Source organism: Anomalospiza imberbis, chromosome 4 (genome assembly GCF_031753505.1).
Source record: "Anomalospiza imberbis isolate Cuckoo-Finch-1a 21T00152 chromosome 4, ASM3175350v1, whole genome shotgun sequence".
NCBI lineage: Eukaryota > Metazoa > Chordata > Aves > Passeriformes > Viduidae > Anomalospiza > Anomalospiza imberbis.
The window spans coordinates 23,135,284-23,154,540 of NC_089684.1; the positions used below are offsets into that span (position 1 = coordinate 23,135,284).

The following is a 19,257-nucleotide window of genomic DNA, read 5'->3' on the forward strand; positions in this document are numbered from 1 at the left end:
TCTCTTGATGTTTCAGGGAGCAGAAAGTTGTGTTAGGGCTCTCTGATGTAGAACCTGAGTTGCATGACATAGTGTAAGGCAAAGACACTTGGCTCTTTCTCTTTCTTTCCCTCCCAGCCCCTTGTGTGAGGCTGGGGAGGCTTTTCCACACTTTTACCTTTTAATATGGGTGGCTACTGCAGGGCTGCAACACTTTGTGCCCTTTCTACCTTCAGTGAGTTACAAGGAGCCATCACAGTCACCATCTTAAGCTGCAGCAACTCCTTGGGGTGCTGCTGTTCAGATGAACAGCCAACCATTACTCATTTGGGTATTCAGACAGTTTCTCTGGGCCTCAAAACCCAAGGAAGGGATTCTGTCCTCATACCTTCATGCCTCTTACATCTTGCAGAGATTTCATTTCAGTCAATAAAATAATATCCCTTTCTGTATCCTTCTTCAGCATTAACATTTCAGGTGGTAGCAATAAAAGGTTAGAGTCCCTCTTATTACATTAGGAACAGTACTAACCTGGGATGAATTCACTCTCTGTGTTCAGATTTGTCATCTTTATTGAAGGCTCTCTACTGCAGCAGTTATTGCTTTCCTAGCCCGTTCTTTCAGTCCTATGTCAGCAGAAAATGAGCATAAAAACAGAGCACTGGCGCAACTCCCTTGCATAAGCTCTGATGAACTTGGCAAAAGTGTCTTTGTGTGGCCCACCACTCTGTGAGTCAAGTTTTTATTCCTGTGGGATCCTTTTCAATAATGCTGAGAACACAGTCCAGCTATGGAGAACTTAAATGCTTGCATCTCTCATGGGTGCAAATACCCAAGTTTGTCCAAATGAAGTGCCAGAAATGCATTGTCTAGCATCATATTTCTGTTGAGTGCCAACTTCTGTCACCTGCAGAGGATGTGTCAGAGTTTTAAGATGTAGCAATGTAATTCCTTTAAACAAAAGTTGTGTCAGTCTTCTCCTAATTAACAAGCAATAGGACAAGAGGAAGTGGCCTGAAGTTGCATCAGGGGAGGTTCAGGCTGCATATAAGAAAGGTTTCTTCACAGAAAGGGTTGTTAAGCATTGGAAAAGGCTGCCCAGGGAAGCAGTTGATTCATCATCCCTGGAGATATTTAAAAGACATGCAGATGTGGCACTTTGGGACAGGGTTTAGTGGTAGACTTGACAGTGTTGGGTTAGTGATTGAGTGCAATGATCTTAAAGGTCTAGTCCAACCTAAACAATTCTATGATTCCACACATAATGCCAAGCTGCTACCATTTACCTAATCCCATGGATAAAACAGCATTTTGACTGGAAGCACTATAGGTTAGGTCTTGGAAGTTCCTGCATGTGAAGCCATTCAAAAATTTCCCCTTATAGCTAGAACCTGTCATGAAGAAAAAACCTGTTAATTACTGAAATGAGTAGAGTTGACTATTTAATTAGTCAGGCCAATTTATGAGGTCAATTTTTCCACAGTTTTTCCTGTGAGCTGACAAAGAGGGAGAAGAGCAAACATACTGCACTTCATTCTCATTGTGGTTGAAGGTTTGTGATTAATTGCCATCAACTGCATTGAATCTCTAAGGGGCAGAGCACAGGACTGTTACAAGATCATGTTTTGATAGCCTTTAACTCTAGTGCTCTGCTGAGGTTTCTTCCCCAGAAGTTGGAGAAATTGCTGTAAGAAGGAGGGATACCAAAACTTTGTAGTGTGTCCTGAGGAGGAGAAGAGAGAATCTGTGCTGGTTGATTACACAGCTCAGGTAAGAGGCTTGCTTTAGGGGTCTGTACTCCCATCCCATGGCACACAAAGTACCTAAAGAGAGGAATAAAAAAACCTTTCCATTACTAACGGAGCAGATACAGTCAAGGCTAGTTGCAACTTCTCAAATTAAAAAAAAAAAAAAAAAAAAAAAAGAGGACCCATTTTCATGTAAAGGAAACCCCCCAACCAAGCTCTAACTCTGCACAGCCCAGAGCCTCTCACTGCTGGGGCACCTTGTTGGAGCCACTTCCTCTCCCTGTTCTGGTGGGCCTTGCATCCTGTTGGTTGCAGGATGGCAGCTCTCTAGGGAGACTCTCTACCTTTAACATGAAGAAGCTGTGATTTTCAGCAGGGCCACTTCACACAGCCAAGAAAAGAGCCAGATGACGGCTCTTGTTGCTTGTTTTGCTCCTCTGTTCCTGGCTGTGTTATCCCCCTCTACCTGGGCTCACTCACTGCTCACAAACATGTGCTTTAAAAGTATCCTAAGCTCCAGTGTGAAAGCTGGTGATGTATAGCATATCCTAAGGAAAGATTTGCTTCTGTTCAGAAACCTTCCTGACCTCATGACTGAAGAAGAACAAAATAACGTATTAACAAAAACATGGTTCACTGCCAAAGAAAAGGAGTTCCTGTAAGGACTGAAACAATAAATCTCCTCTGTACTGAACTCCCAGAGGGAGTATGTTGTGTTTCCTCCTGTTCTTTATCAAAGTCCCCAAAATAAGCAGGAATGGGCAGTGACCAGGCACAGTCACCACACACCTTTTTCCATGGAGTAATTAAGGCCTGCCTCAGAGTGAGAGAGCACTCCCTGCCCAGCTGCACAAGGGAGAGCTGACCGCACTACCACCAAGCATGAAGCTCCTGGGGACTGCCTTCTTTTTCCTTGCTGTACTCTGTGTTTGCACTGTAGGAGGTAAGTTCTTTGGCTTTTTTGGATAGACTTGTCACATCTCTCAAGTGGTTTGTGAACAAAAGCTGAGCTGTCAGTCGCTGGGTGCTTTTTCTTCATTTCTACTGCAGTGATTGAAAGACTGTGTGTTGGAGGAGAAGGTACTAACTGGCAGTTGACTTATATGTGTCTGTGAAAAACTTTCCTCCCATTGTATTTTTGTGACAGCTTTCTTTCTAGGTGTCATGAAGCTCCTAAATCTGAGAGGAGTCAAAATCAGAGGTGTATTTACAAAAGTTTTCAGTTCTATTTTTCTTCTACATGTTAAAGCATTTTTTGCAAATATGGCTTTAAGGGAACAATTAAAATGCCTGAAAGATTTTGCAATTTTTGCTCTTGCAAATTAGATCAATCCTGATAGATTTCTCTGGCACTATGCCATCAATAGGTTTGGCCAAGAATGTCTCTAAGAAATTATTTTAGTTTTGGCCCCAAAAATATAGGTACTTACAACATTTATCAAGTGTCAGATAAAGAGTGGTGCAAGCCTAAGGGTCATATTGATTACTGGGTGCAGTATTTCTTAGATATGGTTCTTAAATGCAAAGATTTAATATAACTTTTGGTGTTCAGGTGGTCACTGAACTGATGTTTTTGTTATTCTTCAGCTTGAAAGATCATGGTTTTAAAATGGAATTAACTAGTAAAAGCTGAAAGGATGACAGAAACTGGCACAAGGGCCAAAGTCTATCATCACCTTTGCCAAAAGATACATTTGAAGTGAAATATGTTTTTTATCTGTGCTTTCATTTCCTGTCTTTCTGGGCTACAACTTCCACAAATGCCTATAGATTGCCTGAAAAGGATCTATTAACCAGAACTTTAAAATTTGATAATACTAGATTACCTGATCTAAACGAAATTAATCAACTTTTGCTCAGGTTATGTGTTGAAATCTAGTCTTTTGTGGTGTATCTTATGCTATTGCTTGGGTTTGTTGCTGTTAGGAAAACAAATCAATAAAGGAGATTAAAAATAAGCCTGTGCCACAGAAAGAACTGCTTTTAAAGTTATGTTAAGTACAATCCCCAAAAGTCTGTGTTGAAGTACTATTTATTCTCTGTCTGCTACTCCTAGTAAAAATAGTCTTCCTGTCATTGTCACAGCTTTAATTTCACAATTTCTGAAAAGCAAAGTGGAGTTGCATCAAAAAGAGCATATTTAACACAACAGTCCATAAAGCTTACCAGAAAGCAATATGCAAAGGTGGGAGGAATCCTGCTAATTTAGTACAGTCCTTTCTTAAAAAAGCATGAGATGAACATGGCAGAACTGATGACAGTGAATAAGCAGATTTTATATATGATACATTTGTTCTGAACAATTTTGGTTCTGTAAAAACAGAAAAAAAAAGTGTTTTTAACACTTAATTGCAAGGTAGGTGTGGTAGTGAAATTCTGTTGGTAAATTCACATTAGAAAATTAAGAAAATTTTTGGGGAAATTTGGAGCATAACTTTTTCTACCTTGTGAAAGCTAAAGTTATATGCTCTGGTCAAACTTGCTTCAGGTAGCCCCATGCACCAACCTGTTAAGACAGACGTGGTTTTATTGTCTGTTGTGCAAAGCTGGACCAAAGTATTTGGATTTCCACCTTTTGTGATCTCTAAAGTGCTCTAGTCATCTGGGCTGTAACAGCAGAGTCTTGTAGTCTGAAGCTGGGAAGTGATGGTGAGGAGACTCACACCAGTCTCCTTTTCTTGAGCATTGGAGACAGCAACAAGTCTTTTCTCCAGCTGTTTGTAGTATTTTAAAATTATAAATAATAATATAATTATCATATAGAATATAATTTTTAGTGAAGGCCAAATCCCACCCTGCAGTTTTAATACTCCCTCCCCCAGGTCTTGGAGTAGTTTGCCTTCAAAGCTCACCAAGACAAATGTGTGGGCTTCCAACTTTTTCATGTGCCACACACAAGGTACTTGCCTGGGTATCTTTTGTATATCATACAGAAGTGGACTAGGACATTTGCACTGTGGTTAGTAAAGAACATACTTGATCTCCTGTGGGGCTTCCTAATTTCATCCTTTGTCTTCAGCTGTATGCTCATAGTGCTTTTCTCTGTGATTTTCTAACTTGTCTTGGGATCTTTCATGCTCAAAAGCCTGTAATGTTTTGGTGGAGTCTGCCCTCTGTCAGCACATTACTAGAAGCTAAGTTACATACAAATGTGGAGGCTGATAGCCCCCTGACAACTTGTTCCTCCTACCTAGATTTTTCTCAACCTTCTGGGAGTTAAATTACATGCTTAAAACAGGAGTTCCTTCATGCTCATCTCAAGGTGTTCAGTTCTCCTGGCATATTACCCTTTATTCGTACCTGTTCCAAAATGTAGCTCAAGTAAAAATGCTTTCTAGGTTAGTTCATAGCATTTTCAGCTTTAAACAGGCAGCACTGGGATGTGTCAAAAAATACAATGTCAAATTATAGTAATCAAATATGAATGCTCTTGAGTCTGCCTTAAGATGTAATTACGTTAAAAATGTGTAAATGTGAACTTTTTCCTTCTAAAAGATGAGAGGAGAAGTCTTGGCATGTGCTTATAATGTAAGTGCTTAGATGTTGCATTTTCTTGTGCCTTGGTTTTGGAATACAGCGTGGCTGCACAGCACAGCAAACATCCTCCACGCAGCGCTGGTAGCACAGCACTGCATCCTTCTCACTGAGACACCCAGGCTGATTTCTTGCAGAAGTGATGGCAGAGGACAGTGGGCTGTGCTCCTCTGGCATCAGGCTGGATGTGTCCAGGTTGTGCACCTGAGCAGAGGGGCTGGAATGAATCACCTTGTGTTGGACACATCCAGGGGTGGGATGTTAACACCTGGCTGCTGACCCCTGTTGACAGCCAGAAGTAGCTTTATCTGTGAAAGTTGATGGCACTACAAAGAAACAAGGGTGGTTTTCTTTTTTGAAAGGTAGGAGCAAATCTTGGCATTGAGAGTTTGGACCAAATGCCCCTGAAGTAATTTGGAGCTGCTCCATTTCACTGTGGATCAGCCCTAAAATGTGAGTTTCCCAGCCCCTTTCCTCATTACGGGGATGCTGTGTAACGTCCCAGACCTACAGCACAGCTGATTAATCCCAACTCCCAGGATAATAGCTTGAGAAAACTTCCACTAAGCCAGGGCTCTTGTAGTTACTACACACATTTGCTGCTGTCTGAATGCTGCTCTTGTTGATGTAAATTAGAGGAGATGGATAGCCTTTTCTTTTCCAGCTTCTGTGCTCTCTGCTCACAAGCCCTCAAGTATTTTAACAATTAATTTTTAAAATTAAATACTAACTAAACTGTTTTGAGCAGTGAAAGCTTTTGAGAATGGTCTCACCTCACTCTGGGTTATTATTCATATTTATTCTCTGGACAACCAGCAAGGCACAGACAGTCAAAATGGATCATTTTCTCATTTCTGAAAATTGGAGAAATGTGAATAGGCTTTAAATATGACTTTCTTTCACCTTTAACTTGCTTGAACCAAAAATTTGGATGTCTTGAGAATTTTCCTGTTGTGAAAAAAAAAATTGTATTTGGTGATTTCACTGTTTCTAGCAGTTTGCCAAGATTAGCTTTGTGAAAAATAAAATTATAATGCTGGAGATTATGATAGCCTTTAATGGAATATTGAATTTTTATTCCTGTGCTGATTCTTTTTTTCTTTTTTTTTCCTCCCCACATTCCTTTCATTCATTAGATCCTTTGCATATTGGGGCAGCTTTTGACTAATGGAGTTTAAAGGTGTATTTATTACTGGACAGAAGAAAACTACATGTTATATCCCCAAACCTGAAAGCAAGTTTACTGCATTTACTGAGGATAGAAGCAGATGGCTTGATACCTGCTTCGTTATGATTTACAGCCAAAATAAATGGAAGCTGAGTATGAAGGGCAAGTTGCCTACAGCATTCAGCTGCAAACCTGGGATACATAGTACTGTATAACATGCCCAAAAACTGGTTGTCTTTTCTGAAAATTTACCAGAATGTTTTATATTTTCTTTAGCTGACTCTTTTTATCTAACCTAGAGTTCTTATTAATCTTCACTATTTTATAAATTAGGAAAAAAGATCTGCTGAGGTTTGGTTTGGTTTTGTGGGTTTTTTTTCCTAATTAGGAAAGTACCTTGAATTTGGACTCAGATTGTTTATAGATCTGAGTCCTGTGTGGAAAAGCCTGCTAAAGTACTTGAACTTTTTTTTTTTGTACTGTAATTTGTACTGCCAAAGTAAAAATTGAAAATAATCTTTAAGGAACTCTTAGCCTTGGGATGGGAGTACTTTTAACTGGTACTATTTGATAGCCAGACTAAGTTCAACATGTAAAATTAGTAAAATCTCATGGAAAACCATCGTTTTTATTTATGGCCCTTATGAAGTGGAGGGGGAAGAGGGTGGTGTTGTTTGTAATTTTTACTGCAGCGGATCAAGGAAGACTCATTAATGGGTTTCTTTTGCAATTCTGTAAACAGAGAGACAAAGTTGGATTTGTGTGTAGCCGGTGTTATTGCCTAGTACAAGTCAAGAATTAAATATCTGGATTCTTTGGCAGACAGACAATTACTTTTGGTTTCAATTAGCACTCTAAAAATGGATTTCTCTATTAAAATAAGTCTTCCTTTAAAACAGAAGGGTCAAACCCCTGATTTGCACCAGATCCTGCCCTGCAAGTCACTGTCATTGTTCCAGCAGCTGACATATCAGGTAGCAATACCCTGGCACTCCTCTTGTGAAAATGGATCTTTGGATGCCCTAACAGTGGCATGTGGTATCAGCCAGACCTACCTGCCGTAGGAAATGGGGTTTGACACAATTTAATATGATGTTATCTCCACACTGCCTTCTGGCCTTACCTCCCCATGAGAGAAGACTGAGCTGATGATCACTTGCTAATATGATGACTTGGAATAAAATTCAGCAAGTGTGATCTGCTGGGGTGTTGTAGGAAGGGGTAGGAAGCCCTCTGCTGCCACCCACACATGTACTAGAGGCTGGTCTGGAAGGGTCCAAATTAATTTCAAAATACTTTTTTTCTCCGCAGTCAGAGTAGCCAACAACCCCTTTCAGGCCAGACTAACTAGCTGATGCTCCAAAGGTTATGTTTTAAACTAGGAACAGGGCAAGGATTTTCTGACTGCTTTTATGTGGAAAGTGGATACTTGCCTTTGGTACAAGCAAATTCTGTCTTATTTATCAGTAGATCAGTAGAATAGTTTTACAACAATTTTGAATTCTTTCTTTTTTTTTTTTCCATGGCAGTAATGTGCTTCTGGGTGTTAGCTGCATGTTGTAGGTAGCAATGCATCTCAGGTTTCTGAAACCACAGAGCAAGTGGCACATAATTTTGCATCACAATTATCTGCTGTAACCATTCTGCCTTGTCTTATCACTCTGACAAAATTGTGTTTTGTTGGGATGGGAGCACTACACCAGCCTTTATGTCTGAAGATTTCTACAAGATAAGTAATCATTCTAAAAAGCACATTTGGTTTGTCTTAATGGTCTGATTTCTCAGTGTGGTACTTGGTTTGAGGAGTGTCAGTGTAACTTTAGGGTTAAATCAATTAACATTATGATATTAATGAGATGTTTATTCTTCCTGCAGATTTCTTCTTTCATACTCTTTAGCAGGAGATTAATGTTGGTTTTGGCCAAATGTCTCAATTTGGCCATTGAAGCAACAACTGATAAGAATGGCAAAAGCTTTGGCTTTTAACTGGTCTGAGGAAAACAGTGCCAGGAGATTTTCTAACCTTCCTGGCCAATTTGCATTATTTTCCCCTATAAAATGCTTACTTGTTGAGGTGTCTTTCCACTGGATATTAATTACTTGAAATTATCAGAACCCCATATATTCCTTATTTTTTACTACTTTTCCTACTTTTTCTCATGCTCAACATTGAGTCTAAGGTTTTATTTGAAATACAGTGTTGATAACCTTCTAAACATTATTATATGGATTCTATCTATCCCATTGTGAGGATAGCCTTAAATCATCTCTCCTAGACAGATTAATTACTCCTCCTCATCTCAGCATGGGTTATATATCACAACAATATAGATGATGTAAATATAGGTGTTTGCAAACTCATTCAAAGGTTATAGAAGCAAAAAGATCACCAAATATTTCTAGACAAAATGGCAAAAAATAGATGTTGGTTACCCTGCAAAGAAATGTGTAATTCAAATGCCTTCCACCTAAATTCCTGGTAATGTGTCCAGTAGAGAGGGGCAACTTTTGACACAATACATGGCTAATGCTTCCATGGCCATTCAATGTCCACAAAAGCAATAATTTGGGGGTTTTCTTTACCCGGGAATTCTAGACACTCTGAAAATCCTGCAAAGTTCTCAAACCTCATCTACCCCTAACTCTTACAGATGCTCAGAAAGTCAAAAATTTGTGGCGTATTGAAGAAAGTGTTTGGGACCAGTGTGCAATTCCACTGTTGTTACTCATTCAGCACAGGACTGTTAAAACCTCTTTCTGAAAACTACTGAATTCTTTGAATTATGGAGCTTTCTGGACATCCTGTAGAGTCCAGATGGAGTCTGGACATCCTGTGTTTTGACTCAGATCACATAACCCTTGGAAGTTGTAGCTACACCAAAGGCTGGCTGCCCAGAAAGGCTCTTCCAGCAGAGCAATTTTAGATTCTCTTTAGGAAGGTTTTTTTCTTATAAAAGTAGTATTTAAATATATCTACTGTTATTCAGAAGATAGCAAATGTATAAGTATTTAAGAAACAGTTGGGCTCACAACTCACTCGTTTCCAACATGCCAACAACAAAAAGAGGGACTTACTTGAGATCTATGCCAAATAACCCAGTCTCTGAGATGTGCAAGGGAAGGACACAGCACACATACTAGAGGCAAAAAAATCCTCCCAGTGCACAGCAGTTTTTTGGTTCTCTGCACATTTTATCCTGTCTAGTCCAAATGGCTCCAGAGCATTCCACTACTTTTGCAAGCCATTCCCAGTGCTAATGGAGTCATGTGGCTGGCATGTCTTAATGTTCTTGAATTTAGGTGAACTAGTGCACAATTTATCTTACTGACTTAGAGATGCTTTCTTGTAATGCACTGTCTGCTTCTTCCCTAATTGCTTTCACCTTGCGTTTCCAAGAGCTGGCAGAAACTGCTGTTTCCAGATGCAAAATGGAAAGTGGGGATTGATCATTCATGGGAGGAAAGGTTGAAGAAGAGCAGAAAGGTTTGTGTAGGAATGGAACAGCTTATTCACAATGTAGTAGTTGTAATTGTCATGGGAATACAAATGCTCTAATTGCCAATAAAAGTATAAGGGATGTCTATAGCTGTTCACCAGCATGATGGGATCAGCTCCCAGCTCACCATGGCTTCCCAGTGCACTGACTGGGAGCTGGAAATTTGACATGCCCGAGCATCCTGAATGTGGGCCACTCTGTTCCCTTAGGAAGCTGTTGTTCGGAGTGGGAGCAGTGGGAGCCAGCGTGGCTAAAGCAGCAGTTCCCACTGCTCTTTGATAGGATAAGTCCTCAGTGCTGACACTCTGTTTCAAGTGCTCTTTGTAGTAACAACTTTGTTTTTAAATGGGAATACTTCGTTACATAAAGCTTGTAAGAAGAGTTTCAGTTTTGCATCTGACCTTAGCAGCTGTATCAGATTGGTAGACATTCAGAATAACATGAGTATTCTATCAGCTTGGCAACATAGAGGCAAGAGGAGGTCTTCATCAGCTGTATGTGTCAATTAGAGAAATGAGATATTTTCGAAGTATACCCTTCATCCTTGCATATAAAGTAACTCCAGTGAGACTGTACTGCACTCAGGGCTTGCAAAGCCCATTTGGGGCCTTCCCTTTGGCAAATTCTGTACCATTTAACCTTCATTCTAGGCAGTGTGGAAAAGATGAAGAGAGTCTCAATGGACCACTGAGCATAGAATTACATTAATTATAGAAGCAATTTACAGTGTTTCCACGGAGTTTTCTGACAGGAACTGCTTTTTGATGTTCCAGAGGCTTTCAGAGCTTTGTCAGGAACAGTGTGGCATGGGCGGGTGTGGCTAAAATGATCCCGGATGTTCTAAAAATAAATACATCATAGCAGACACTGCAGTGACCCTTTCCTGAATTATACAATTAGTCATGCTGCTGGAGATGCACTTGGGTCACAAACATAGCACAGAGCTATATGACTTTCCTAACTTCTGCAGCACATTGAAAAGGAGAGCTGCTGATTGACCTGGGCTCTGGCCAGAGTTTCCGCTCTGGCTGTTTTGTGTCTCCCTACCCAAACGTCCTCTTTCATGGGAAACAAAAATAGGCATGCCAATAGCATGCTAAGGAAAACACATTGTAAGCATGACAATTTTCTCTCTGCCTTCTGGATGGGGGTGACTTGCACCAACACTTATTCCTTCTTGTTGCAAGGAAAGGGGCTCTCCTTTATTTCTTTTTCTTCTGCTGCTCAGCAATGCACAATATGTATAAAGCTTTCTATATAAAATTGCATCATCTAAGGATATTTTTCAAATTTATTTAGTTTGACTAACACAAGGAGAGGGGTGGAAGTTCATTTTCTGTACTATAATATAGTCCTTAGAAATTCCTACATTTTATCTTAGACATGGACAAACAAATATATCACAATCAAAGGGTGGCAATCTTCTGGTTTAAATAGCTTTAAAGAGTTTAATTAAAACCTATTAAATACTTTTAACAGGTTTAAATAAAGAGAAGTGCAGAGCTTGAAACCTTCATTCAAGGAAGGCTGGAGTGCTGATGAGCATGCTGAGCACATTTATTGTTCTGTGGAGTGCAAACAATGTACTCATCCCTCTGTAGTACACAGTAATACAGATATCCACCAATCTTCACGTGAGCAGAAGGCGCACTGAGAAAACTTGTGATTAAAAGCCTTTCATAGGGAATTTGCATTTCTCCTAAGGCAATAAAAAAACTCCTTAAAACTGGTTATTTAAGTGCCCAGATTTCTTTGTCCACACATGGAGAGAGACAAATCATGCTGTGCTTGGGTTGTTTCAAATACTCAGTAACACAGGGGCATTCGGCCAACATTTCTCATTAATGTTTTGAGGAGGGGAGCCCTCACCAACCTACAGCCACGTTGGCTGAGGCTGGTCCTTGGCATCTGCCTTGTCAATATTTCTCTGTGCAGCAGGTCCCTAAGCAGGAGCTCTTTGCTGGGTGCTGTGAGCAGGCTTGTGGGAGCCTTTTGCCTGGGGGTTGGTAATTCCCAGGAGCTCTCTGCTGGTGCTTAGTGTTGGGTCACGCTAGCCCCATGCCTGGGTGAACAGGAGGAGCTCTGGGCAGTGCTGGCACCAAAGCTGCATTTCCTGCCTTCTCTCTGTTCCCTGCTGGAAAAATTGTGGCAGCTACCTCCCTTTCCTTCCTCCCCTCAGCTCTTGCTGCCAGCTGACTCCAGCCCACCCAGTTTATGTTTCCCCTGTAGAAACCAAATCCCACATTGCCCCCAATTGCTGCTGCCCATTCACATGCAATGCAGGAGGAGCCCTGTCCCTGTCTCCTTTTCCAGCTATGGGGCTCCACATTTATGCTCTCCCTTCCCTAATATCCATCTCTTTCAGCTGTTTTCAGGTGCTTTTGCCCTTTATGGGGAGAGTGTTATGTGTCTCTCTCTGGCCCAGGAGCTTCTTCTCCTGGCCTTTGTGTCTTCCCCTATGCTCATGCCTATAAGTTTTCCCCACTCTTCTGCAGCACGCTGTCTTTGTCGTGTGACACCAGCCTGCAAAGCAGGACCAGCAGCTACAGAGAAGAAATACAAAGTTGACCTTAAATGTAAGATCTCCCCACGTAGGATTTGTATAGTATGTTTTTGGTTTGTTACTGAAGAGAGACGTGACTGGAAGGAAGGTAACAGCTTGGCAAACCGGAGGTGGTTTCCCACCTCCTTAGGCAGCAGGAATCACATGCTTCCAGCTGGTTGGCATCAGGCAGCAAAGGATGTGGCCTTTCTCCCTGCCCTATGGTTTTAGCATTGCCTAAATACACCTCACAGGGGTTCACCTTAAACATGGCCAGTGTAACTTTGTTCAGGCTCTGCGTTGTCCTTGGCAGCTGCCAATGTGAGAATTTCACAGCGGAGAAAATCCTGAGGTGGAAAATGGCTTATGTTGCAGAAGGCTGCATTAAGAGCTTTTGCAGCAGTGCAAAGCCATTGTGAGACCAGGCTGGAAAAACACTGTGCAATTCTGGCTTTTGGTGAAGTTGCAGTGACCAGCTGTTAGTGGGGACACAGCTTTCCTTTCACCAGGGGCTGTCACAGCCTGAGTGGTTGTGTGCAGGTCCTGTCACAGGCGCATCTGAATGCGTGTGTGAGTCATGCCACACTTTGGTTATTGCTTTCCACACTAAAGAAATATGAAAACACAAAGTTTGTGAGGTTTTTTGAGTTTGCTTCAAATTCATGAAGTTTTCAAATGGCTTTGTTTAATTTAATATCCTTCTACACACTTCATCTGCTGTGTCAGCTGTTATCAGCTTCAGCCATTCACAGGATTACATCAGAACCTTGGTTCCCATTTAAAATCTAGTTTATGTGACTATAGAAGGAAAATCTTAAGTATGAGTCCTTGAGGATTAAATGCAAGAAACTATTAAATAGTAGAAACCGTATTACTTCTATAAGATTAATTCTTTCAGAAAAAAATATCTGGGGGAGTTTATCCCCTTTTTTCTAAAAATTTATTTCTGGAGTGTTTCATTAATAGATTTTTTTATTTTTGATCTTTGAATAGCAAGAAAGGAGTTGATGGTTTCAAACAGCACTGTTAAAATTGCACTTAAACCTCTTCTATCAGTACATCTGTATTTTTGTTCTTTGGATAATGTGTGAACCTTTACACAAAATGCACTACAAAAGAAAAATTTATCTCAAGGTTTAGGGTAAATGGTCATGCACTGGAAAGAAAGACAAATGAGTAGTGAAAACAGAAATAGGAGAAGTGCAAGGACTCTACTGGGCCTGGGGAAAGATCAGATAAGAGCATGTAGAGATGAAGCAGCATTAAATGAAAGAGAAAACGTAAGAGACAACAGAGCTCCAAGGTAAGATTAAACAAGTTGTGTACTGTGTCAGGCAGCAGCTATTTCTTGGGACCTCTGAGTTCCCAGATTAGTACTAGATTTTCTTACAAGGACAGTTATCACTTTCGCGAAAAAGGAATTTTTTTCTTTTGGGTACTACTGAAACAGTGGTTATAGGAGGCTCTTTCACAGTCATAAGAGCTGGCAGAATTATCATGGGCTAGAAAGAGATCACAATTTATTCCTGATGGTGTGGAAAAACAGAAATCAAAAAAGCAACTTTGACTTCTCCATGATTTGTGTAGTTGCAAAAGCCCAGGGTTGCACAAAAAAACATAATATAACATCCTGAGAGAGTAGGTTTAGATCAGAGAGTAGGTTTAGATCAGATATTAGGAAGAAATTTTTTACTAGAATTAGAGTAGAATTAGTTAGGTGAGGTACTGGAACAGGTTGTCCAGGTATGTTGTGAATGCTTATTCCCTGGAAGTGTTCAAGACCAGACTGGATGAGCTCTGAGCAAACTGGTCTCATGGAAGTTGTCCCTGCCAACAGCAGGGAGATTGGACCTAGATGATTTTTAAGATCCCTTCCAATTCAAACCATTCTGTGATTCTATGATAATACATAATAGCCAAACATAATATAAACACCTGTAGATTCTGCTTTATAACCTTGGAGCAAAGAATTATCATGTGAAGGTTTCCTCAGGACACCTCTTTGGTAATTGTTCCCAGGTAGAGCCTATAGAGCATTGGTCAGGTTTTGAGTGGGAATATATTACATCCTCATCAGCAAAATGGTAAAAGCACCAGCTGCTGGCTGTTTTGCCAACAGTTTGAAACAGGCACCAAAATACCTGCAGAGTTTATAGTCCAAATTTCCCTTGTCCATTACCTCTCATTCAAACTTCAGTGGACATAAGTTTATTCCTTCATCTTGGCTGCAACTCCTCACCTACTGACTGCTGTTGTTGTGCCTTCTATTAATCCTTCCCTCTCTAGGCTGAGCAGATGCAATTTTTGCAATCCTTCCTTGAGAGGTCATTTTTCTTTAGATCCTGATGATTTTTATGGTTCTCTGCTAACTCCCCACCCCCAGGAATCCACATTTCACATGCTTCTGAAGCTGGACCAAGTATTTCATCTGAATGAAAGGATTTTAGCCATGTGGTTTTGTCTATTTAGTGCAATATCAAGTGAAAGAAATGTCAAACAAACCATTCCAATTGTTATCTGTAACAAGAGTGACTTTTCCATAAAAATAATTTATTTTTGAAGTTAGGTATTGATGCCAAACCAGACAGCACTTAAATTCAGTAATTCATGTAATGAATATAATCAATATATATTTTGATCTATCTATTAATATTTTTAAATGTTTTTGCTTTGGCATTGATTTTGTATTATCTGTTTCATGTGGTGTTTTAAATTTTGTGGTTGGTAACCTGTGGTATCCTGTAGGGTACAAACAGAAGTACTGATATAATAATATGCAATCGTTCCTTTTTCTTTTTTTTCTGTCCTGATTATAGCAATAACAGGCACCTAATTAACAAGAGGTCAGAAGCTGTCTATCTTTCCAGTGTAAAGGTAAAAATAATAAAAAAGAGAGGGAAAAGGTTATGAGAACTCCAAGCTCAGATCTTAGAGACTGAAGCCTACATTAAAAGCTGCAGTCTGAGGACAACTGTGGCTATCAGTCAGTCCTGTCTAAATTTAAGGACTCCTTCTGAATTTAAAAGAAGAAAGTAAGTTCAGTGTTTCAGTTTATCCATTTCAAAATCTGAAGACCAATGCTTTCATTTTAGAACAAATATATCATTTAAATCCAACCTAGAAAAGACAATTAATGGAAATTCTGTGAACCTGAAAAAAAAAAACCCCAAACCACAACAGTTATTTTCTTTTCAGTTTGGTCTTATGGCCATGTGTCACATGTTCTTGGATCGCTTCTTAATTCCTTTGTATTTTTCCCTGTGACCCTGTCTTACTGTCTCTGGACCTTTCTGCCCTTCTCTTCTTCCTCTCTTGTTCTGTTTCTCCCAGTCTGGATTTCTTTTTGCCTTATTATCTGCTTTAAAACATGGTGGGTTTTGGTGTTTGTTTTTTTTTTTTCTTTTTGGATCTTACCACCACTAGCATCCCCCCTTTACTCAGCACAGTATTATGTCTGAGAGCCTTTTAGCTCCCTGTGGGTTCTCCAGACACAAGGGTGCTGCATCATGCATTGCCCATGCTCCTTTAGCTGGGTTTATTGCCAGCAAACACAGCAAATGGCAGTGGTTTCTGTGTGGAAACAGTGGTTGAGTAGATTTTGGCTACTCCTATGTCAGAGTACATCCATGTGGTCTCATATCAAAGGGATCACTGCATTCAAATTTGCTAAAAAATCAGGCAATTGTAACTTAGCTGTCCATCATCTGAGCCTGCCCATCATCTGAGCCTGCAGCCAGCCTGACATGAGCAGAAAAATTAAGATTTCTGTCCCTCTCTTTGTCTATCAGCCATCTCTAGTAGTGAAAATTATTTTCTCTATCATTTTTTTTTTGATCTCTTGCTTTTATCTTCTATAGGATTCTCCTTAATTACCATTTAACATTGCAAATAAGAGCATATCTTATTTCTGATGGTCTGGAAAAACATTCTATCAGTTCTGTCATATCTTTTAATCAAACAGTTCCCCCCACAATCCTGTCACGTTTAAAACATTTTTGCATGATGTTTTCAACTTATTTTTAAAGTATGGTTAATTATTCACCATTTTAAGAAAACAATTAATTCATAAAACTTTATTGTACTCTGTTAATTGAATTTATCTTAGTTTATCTCTAACCTGTGACAAAATCAACAAATAGTGAATCATCATAAAACTGTGACTTATATTCACTTTTTTTTTTTAGTTTTGAGGAAACCTGGTCCTATCAATATGGTTATTAAATGGAACACCTTTAAAAGATGAATAATCTAAGTATTGCAATGAGCTTCCTACAAAGTCATGCTGAGTTAGAGGAAGAGTTTTGGGAAGAGTGAGTTTGGGAATGAGCTGATTGGCCAGCTAGTATGTTTAGCTGGCATTGCAGACATGGTAGCTACTGAGATATGTTAAAACAAAACCATATGAAATGTAGGCACTGTTGAAAAAACATTCTGTTCTAGTGCTGTGGCCTTGTGGTGTGGGGGATTGCAGGAGCTTTGTCAGCAGCACATAATGAGAATGAAGAGATGGAAAAATGCTTGCAATTTGGGGAAACAAGATTGCCTTTAGGTCTCTGGATAAAATTTGTTTTCCAAGTTTTTCAAGTGTGGGCTATGAAACATTACTCTGACTGGGTAACCACATGGCAAGAAAACCTGTATTTTAAATGCAGTGTGCACGAGTCTGTGCATGGTGTGACTGTGTCCACGTGTTCTGGGGAGTAGAGCTGGGGCAGCAGCAGGCCCATAGGGGACTCATTTAATTTTATATAGCATATGCCCATGTCAAACTGGGACGGCATGTGCTATGACAAGTCATTATGGAGGCAACAGCATACCTAGAAAAGATGCCCAAGAAAGTGGGGCTCACTGGGAAGGGGCTGAGACCTGTTAGAAACGTGCAGGTGTCAAGAGGGCTGATAACACTCTGCTTGGAAAGGAGTTGTAATGGCTGATCTGGTTAGGCCTTAATATGTTTCTGCAGAGCCCCTGCAATCGTATTAGGTTGTTTGGTTGGTTTTTTTTCCAGGTTAGATCTGTGGCTCTTGCAGGCTTCGGATGATGCTCATGAAATTTTAATCGAAGCGCAGTACACCAAGCACAGGGAACAAAACTGACTGTTCTGCCCTGTAGCCAAAAAAAGAGAGAATGCCAGCAGATATTACCATGAATGGAGTCACACAAGAATACTGACATGCTGTCCTGACTCAGTTTAGCATGTCTGTATTGCAGCATGCTAATGCAGCCTGACAGGATGTCACGCTTCAAACCTGACAGCACATGGGGATTAGCCTGTGCCATTTTCCTCTCCCATTCAGTTACAGAGTTGATCTATTCCTCCTCAAATGTACCCATACCTGTCTCACAGCAGTCTAAAACGCCTGGTTAAGAGATGCCTGTTCCTGTGTCAGTGCAGCTTTTTCATCCCTTTCAACACCCGCTAACTTCTTTTAGTAGAAAAATACAAACACTGCAGCAATAAGACTGAAAATATTGTTTGAAGCCAAAACACTTTTTGAGTTATGATGTTACAACCTTGCAGCACAGTAAGAAGAGACAGACAGAGATTATTTTGCTTTTTTTTTTTTTTTTTTTAAGTTTCTTTTTTGGATATTTATTTGTTTTGTAGTATTGAAGAGCTACCTTCTAATGACCTTTTAAGACTGGCATAATTTACGGCAGTAAAACCCCAATAGCTGGAGCACTGCATTGAGGGCAGTGGGGAAAGTCAGTCTTTCAATGTGGTGGTTCTCAAGCCATGTTCTGGGAATTCTCCTCTTCCTCTCACATTTAGGGATCAGGGTGATGCTGAAAAGCCCTCCTGAAGTGCTTGTACTAGCCAGGGAGCTAGTACAATTTTGTTTACTTCAAGGCAGGAGAAGGGCTGCTTACTCCTGTGGCCAGTTATTTTAGTTAATCCTCCACCCCGAAGACTCAGAGCAGCTGTGGTTGTATTCAAGGAGAGGAGGAGAGAGCAAAACCCACTTTAATTGCCTCCATTTTCCCCCTCCCAACTAGTCCGGGAAAAGAGCATGCAGTCCAAAGTGGGAGGCAGCAGCAGATGCTTCCCATTACAGCAGTAAGGGCAAAATGAAGAGATTTAGGCTATAGCTTGAAATATGTTGGTAGCAGAGTTATATGATCTGGTTGCTTCTGCTGATAAGTTTCTGAATTTGATTTTCCAGGTCTAGCTGCTCTCTGCTTTTATGACTATGTAGTGCTAAATAGATCTGGAAGGTACAGAAGTGATATGATTCTTTCTGTGTTTCTTTCAGAAGATGGCATTCAAGCCACTACTGTCAAGACAACCACTTCTGCAGTAACAACAAAAGATGGTAAGGCTTCCAATTTGCTATTATCTGGTGTTCTGAAGATCCTGTTGTCCTTCTAGCTTTCAGCTTTTCCAGCTTCTGGGAGAAACCAGGTGAATTATTTCATCCAAGGTGATCATAGAGCAATGTATTTCCCCAAATGTCTTATGAAACTCTGTTGCAAAGAAAGGATTGAAATATCTTAGAATGGAGACAATTAATTTGAGCAGGTTGCACTTTTTGTTTCAGGTGAAAAAGGGTCTCTGAGTTCCTGTGCTCTCAAGGAGTGGTTCAAGTGAGATCAGAGATTAACAAATTACCAAAGACTCCCAGTTCAGGAGGACTTAAAAGAGAAAATACGTGCTTCAGATATTAAAAGTCTGCGGCTCTTGTCTACACCTTCGACTGTCACATTTAGTTCTCTTTATTGTGCAGCATTGTTATAAAAATTTATGAAAAATAAATATTGACCATATTTCAGTCATGTGAACTCCTTTAT

At 40.2% G+C, this 19,257-nt stretch overlaps 1 protein-coding gene across 1 annotated transcript in view; it reads left to right on the top strand.

Annotated features, from left to right (window-relative positions):
- Positions 1–2,467: 2,467 nt before the first annotated feature.
- The window catches only part of EMCN (endomucin), a 51,723-nt gene continuing 34,933 nt past the window's right edge, over positions 2,468–19,257 (top strand). Inside the window, exons 1-3 of the mRNA XM_068187502.1 lie at positions 2,468–2,670; positions 18,723–18,782; positions 18,986–18,988. Coding sequence (XP_068043603.1) covers positions 2,610–2,670; positions 18,723–18,782; positions 18,986–18,988 — 124 coding nt within the window. The 5' untranslated portion in view covers positions 2,468–2,609. The remainder of the gene's footprint in view (positions 2,671–18,722; positions 18,783–18,985; positions 18,989–19,257) is intronic.